Source organism: Adiantum capillus-veneris, chromosome 8 (assembly GCF_014529385.1).
Source record: "Adiantum capillus-veneris isolate H3 chromosome 8, ASM1452938v2, whole genome shotgun sequence".
Taxonomy (NCBI): Eukaryota; Viridiplantae; Streptophyta; class Polypodiopsida; order Polypodiales; family Pteridaceae; genus Adiantum; species Adiantum capillus-veneris.
Window position 1 is genome coordinate 2,414,099 of NC_140938.1, and position 5,923 is coordinate 2,420,021.

The 5,923-nt window shown below is 38.7% G+C and overlaps 1 protein-coding gene across 1 annotated transcript; it reads left to right on the plus strand.

The window, feature by feature from the left end:
* The first annotated feature begins 4,929 nt into the window (after window positions 1-4,929).
* LOC147451571 (uncharacterized) lies at window positions 4,930-5,577 on the plus strand. The gene has a single exon (XM_086518751.1). The coding sequence runs from the start codon at window positions 4,930-4,932 to the stop codon at window positions 5,575-5,577; it is 648 nt and encodes a 215-aa protein (XP_086374877.1).
* Window positions 5,578-5,923: the final 346 nt, after the last annotated feature.

Here is a 5,923-nt window from a genome sequence, read left to right on the forward strand (position 1 = left end):
GTCTTAAAAGATTGATCTTTGATTATGTGTTGTCTACATGATTTTATAGCTTAATTTAATGTAATTAGAGTTGATTATTAATCGTGTCCTTCAAACTAAAACCATGGTGCAGGTGCGTAGATTGTATTGTGTTAGTGAATCCTATCAAAAAAGGTTGTCAATCAGAAATTTGAGTCAAAAGTTATGACAGTTCAGGCAAACTGCATCTGTAATAGCTAAACAGGTTCTTTGTGTGAGCAAACAGGTTTCGTCTTTGTCACAGGTTTTGTCTTCGTCAAGCGTATCTTATTATTTTTCTATTTTTAGAAAAGCAACAAATCTAGCTTTTTTGTCAAGCGTCTCTTATTATTTTGCTATGTTTAGCAAACCACTAACAAATCTAGCTTTTTTGTCACGAGTCTAGGAATGAATCTTGCATTTCACGTCTCTCTATTTTGAGGACTCTTTTCTTTTTGACATCTGCTTTTACATCTTGTTTGGGACACGTAGTCTTCCATGCATCTTGAGTCTCGTGTATATATATATTAAGGACACTTTTCTTATTCACGTCTCCCATCTCTTGCCCTCGTCTATGGTGTGCAGATTTTGTGATTTTATCTTATACGTCTTCTTGCAGCTAGATATGTCTATGACTGTTCTCGTCAATGGTTATCCTTCTGGCCAATGTTGTATACCTTTTTTTCAAGTCCAAGGGTTTCCCAATTGGAAAGCAAAGATATTGTTAATTCTTGAAGGCAATGAGCTCTCAGACGTTGTTATTGGCAATTCTCTATGTCCATCTCAGCCTACTATTCTGGATTCTGACAACATTCTTATTACCGAAGGCCCTGTTTTCGAAGCATGGCATCTTGCTTATATGGATTGGCAACGACGTGATAAAGCAGCTCTTCGGTACATGCTCTTGGTGATTCTCTCATACTTGATGTGTATGATTTTCCTACTTCCCACAACGTATGGGAGTATTTTCTACAGTATGAAGTTGGTATTGCTATGACGGGGCATATTGAGTCTTTCAAATCTATTATTAATCAACTTGTTGTTGTGGGTGATCATGTTCCCCAAAAACAACTCATTACCATTCTTCTTGATACCATAAAGGATTCGTCTTATGACAACATTGTTACCATTCTTTCTAACAAGGACGGTCTTGATTTTGACCAAACTTGTATATCTTTGATTGAATATTCTCAACGTAAACAACGATGTAGCATTGGTCATGATGGTGCTATGTTTTCTCAAGAGAAGCCCGAGTCAGAACAGCTGGAACGAGTCTTTTATGTACGAAGGTGTCCATTTCAACGAGACAACCGTAGAGGTGGTCGTCATGCTGGTAGTTTCTCTCGTCTCAAATTTCCTAACAAGCATTGTTCTTATTGCAACAGGAATGGTCATACTGAAGATGATTGTCGCGCACGTCAATAAGGAAGAACACAACATTACAACAAAACAATCGCTTTTATCTAGAGATTTTTCTTCTTGTGATTATTGTGGAAAATCTGATCATCCCTCCTCCATGTGCTTTAAGCGTTAATTTGATGTAGATCAAAATAGAGCCTATGTAGATGAACATCATGATAATGTTGTGTCTGAAACAAGTTGTGTTTTATGTTCATTTCCTCTAGACAGAATACTTCATGTACGTGATGGTTCACTTTTCATTATCGATTCTGGTGCTATAGGAAATATGACATATGAATCTAAGTGGCTACATAACTATCATCCTCTATCTGTTAATCGTGTCGTTTATCTTGCTGATGATACAACTTGTCAAGTCAAGGGCATTGGAGATTTATATCTTGGCACCTTATCTTCTTCAACTCAAGTTTTATGAGGGATTCTACATGTCCCCGATCTTCAACATAATCTTTTTTCAGTTGCTCGACTTATTAACCTTGGTTTGTTTGTTGGATTTGACCACACCAAATGCCGGATTGAGAAATATGGACAAATTATTGCAACTTCTTCTCGTAATGGTGATTTGTTTGAGCTTTCTCTTAATGATGCTATAGAAAATGTTGTCACTGCTCCCGGTGATCATGATTGCAAGTTATGGCATCACCGCTTTGTTCATGCTGATTTCTCAAAGCTCCTTGATCTTCATCGTCATGGTCTTGTACATGGTATGGACCTTAAAGCTCATCCTCATATGGGAATCTATGAGTTTTGTGCTCTTGGAAAACACAATCATAAACCCTTTCCTCTCTCCAATTCAGTCCATTCTCATGATTTACTCGATCTTGTTCATACTGACATTTGCGGACCTTTGCCTGCATCAAGAACACAACATCGTTATTTTATTACATTTATTGATGATTACTCACGATATACAATTGTTTTCTTGCTTCGAAACAAATATGAGGCATTATCTATTTTCAAGAAATTTCACAAGGCTACAGAACTTCAAACTGGTCGTCACCTCAAGAAACTTTGCAGCGATAATGGTGGAGAATATGTGTCTCATGAGTTTGAGAGTTATTGTATAGACACGGTATTTATCATGAAGATACTATTCCATATTCACCTCAACAGAACGATATTGCTGAATGTAAGAATCACACTATTCGCAATGCTATAAGATGTATGCTGATTCATTCTGGGTTATCTCGTGTTTTCTGGACTGAAGCTCTCTTGACAATAGTATTTGTTCAAAATCATCTTCCTACTACTACTCCTTCTAGTAAGATACCCATCACACCATGGATAGGTGACATTCCTTCTATATCTCATTTTCGAACCTTTGGATGTATTACTTATATTCATGTTCCCAAAGAAACATGAGCAAAGCTTGATGCTCCTAGTCTTAAAGTTATTTTTATCTGGTATTTTGACACTTCCAAAGGCTACAAATTCTATCATCCATCCTCCAAGAAAGTGGTTGTGAATCGTGATGCTATTTTTAATGAACAACTTATGGGAGGTACATGGTCCATGGATGATTCTGATGATACCAAATCTTTGCTTCAAGCTTTTCCATTTTTGTGTGATGATGAATCTTCTTCTATAGAGCCACTTCCCTATTCACAACCATTGATTCCGAATGCTGCCATTGATGATGTTGACATTTTTATTGATCTACGTATTGATTTTGAGCATGGTTCTTGTCATGTGTATGATGAAGATTTTGATGCTAATTTTTTCTCTACTTCTAAAGATCGTACCAATTACATTGATGCTATGTGTTCTCCACAAAAGGATCAATGGCAAGAGGCTATGAAAGTAGAGTACGATTCTCTTATCTCTAAAGGTACATGGATACTCACTGAGATGCCTCCTGGTCGTACTGCCATTAAGTGTAAGTGGGTATATAAGACAAAATTCAAAGCAGATGGATCTTTTGATAAATTCAAGGCCCATTTAGTTTCCAAAGGTTATTCTAAAGTTGTTGGTGTTGATTATCATGAACCCTTTTGTTAGAAAATCATTAATTGGTCCAAGCTAGATGCCTAGATCAAACATTTACAGTGTATGCACGGGCAAGGGCCTAGTAGGCCAGGGCTCGTAGCTCGGGGGTTAGCCAAGGAGTGTGGGAATGGGAGCTAAGGGAGCATCTTTGCCTTGTGCTAGAGTATGGAGGTGGGAACATGCTCCAAGTGGATTTTCCATTCATTTAGTAACTCATGGGCTAATAAGGTTGGGAGGTGAGAAGCACACAATTTTTATCCAATTTATTTTATCACATTTGGTATTCGAGTAGTCTGCACACAAGTTTTCACAAGCTTCAATGGTGTTTTCTCTCTCTTGTTGAGACCTTCTCTCTCTAGGTAGAGTGACACTTTTGCCTTCAAAAGAGTTTGGGAGTAGGAGTGCAACGTAGCAGACACACAGCAGCAATCCCGTAGACACACATGCGCGCACGCGCTCACAGTCAACAGCCCGCAACCATGTCGCAAAGGAGAGAGCTCTCTCTCATTCTCTCGTGTGATTGATAAGAGTGGTGCACTCTAGTATACATAGAGCTCCAATTTGTGTTGTTCATTTCCCATGTGGGATTATTAAGCCAAGCCTTTCCTGGCTTTTGAGCATTCCTTTGTTTTGAGAAATAAAAGTTGTTCTTTTTCCTCTTTGCTTGAGAAGCCTCTCTAGGAGGTGATCCTGTACATCATCTATCTCCCAAAATATAAGAGCTTTTTCCAAGCTATCAAGCCAAGGTTGGGAAGCACAATTAGTACTTCAATCAAGAATTTTTCAAGCGCTAGTCGGCCTTCCAAATTGTTGAAATCAACACATCAAAAGCAACCTCAACAAGCTCAAAAAGGGTTTGAAAATCAAGCAAATTGTGCTCTACGGGCGAGCAAAAATGGATCTGACACTTCCAAGGGATGCTTGGACAATTGACGGGTACAATTTGGAGCCAACTATGGACTTGACAAAACCTGCAATTTTCTTCAAGATGCGTTTAATGGTGCCATATATGCATTTTTGATCTTTTGGTGCTTGAAATTAATGTTTTTATGCATGCACAAGGTGCACTGGCAATGTTTACGTGTGGATATGCGTGCATAGAGTGAATTGTACATCAATTTGTGGCCTCTTTATGCTCTGCAAATTCTGTTCTTTTGCATCAAAAAGGAAATTTGCACTCAAGTGGTATCAAAATCATCATAAAATTCATGCTTGGGCAAATTGGTGGCAATAGGTGCATACTTTTGGGGTTTTTGTGACACAGTTGAGTGTATGTAAATACTTGAGGGTGTATTTCTTTATACTCCTTTGTTATTGCTAGTTAAAACAACAAACCAATACAAAAAAAAAAACATAAAATTATTTATATAAAAAAAAATGGAAGGGGAATCTTTACAGCAACACATGCAAGAAGAAACCATGCACGAGCAAGATGAAACCATTGATGTTACTCATATGGTTGCTCGTATTGATACCATAGAAACCACGATGCAATTAATGCTTGAATAGATGCATGAATTAACACAAATGCGAGAAAATGACAAGGGAAAAAGGGTTGCTCCTGTTTTTAATGTAGAATCTAATGTGGAAGGCTTTGAGGAGCCAGAGACCTCGGCCAAAATGCCTATGCCAGGGCGAGTGAGGTGGCAATTAAAGGACCTTAAGCCTCCCAAATACAATGGTAATCCAGCAGCCCGCACAGCAGATGCAGTGGAACAATGGCTCTCCAAGTGGCAACAATGTTTTAGGCTGTGTAATATTACAGATGATGTGGCTAAGATTCAACAAGCCACTTATAACCTTCTTGATGTAGCTCATCGATGGTGGAGAAAGATAGATCAGGGTAAAGCAGAACCTGCAACATGGAATGATTTCAAAGCTATGTTTTATAATAATTTGGTACCACCTGATGAGCGAAGTAGAGCACTAGATGTGTGGTTCTTCATGTCCCAGAAGAACTACTCTGTGCAAGAATATGCAGACAGGTATCAGGAAGTGTTGCTTAAAGTGCCAGAGCATATCCCCGATTTCCTACAAGTCCATAAACTTGTGTTGGGACTAAAAGAAACTCTTCGGCCTCTTGTACGCAAAGAAAAATGTACCACTTTGAATGAGGCCATAGAATTAGCTATTGTATTAGAGGATGGCAAGAAGGTTCCTGTGGGAGGCAGCTAAAAATCCTATTGGACTCGTGCCCCTAGACCTTTTTCTCCCTCTTCCTCTACTTTGCCATCTACTAGTGAGAGTAGGGGCAAAGAGACTAGAGAGATACATATGAATAAATCTGCAAAGGGAACAAAAAGAAAGGTCTCTGCTATGGCTGAGCGGGCATTTAATCATTCTATGCTTACTCTGCAGCAAAGGGATAAGGCTATGAAAGAAGGGCTATGCTATGGATGTATGGGGTAGCATAGATTTAAAGATTGCCCAAAGAAGTCCAAAATCACTGCCAATATGGTTATTAATCCAATGCAAGTGTCAGAGGACAGTGGGGATGACTTGTTGGATGATACTCAACAAG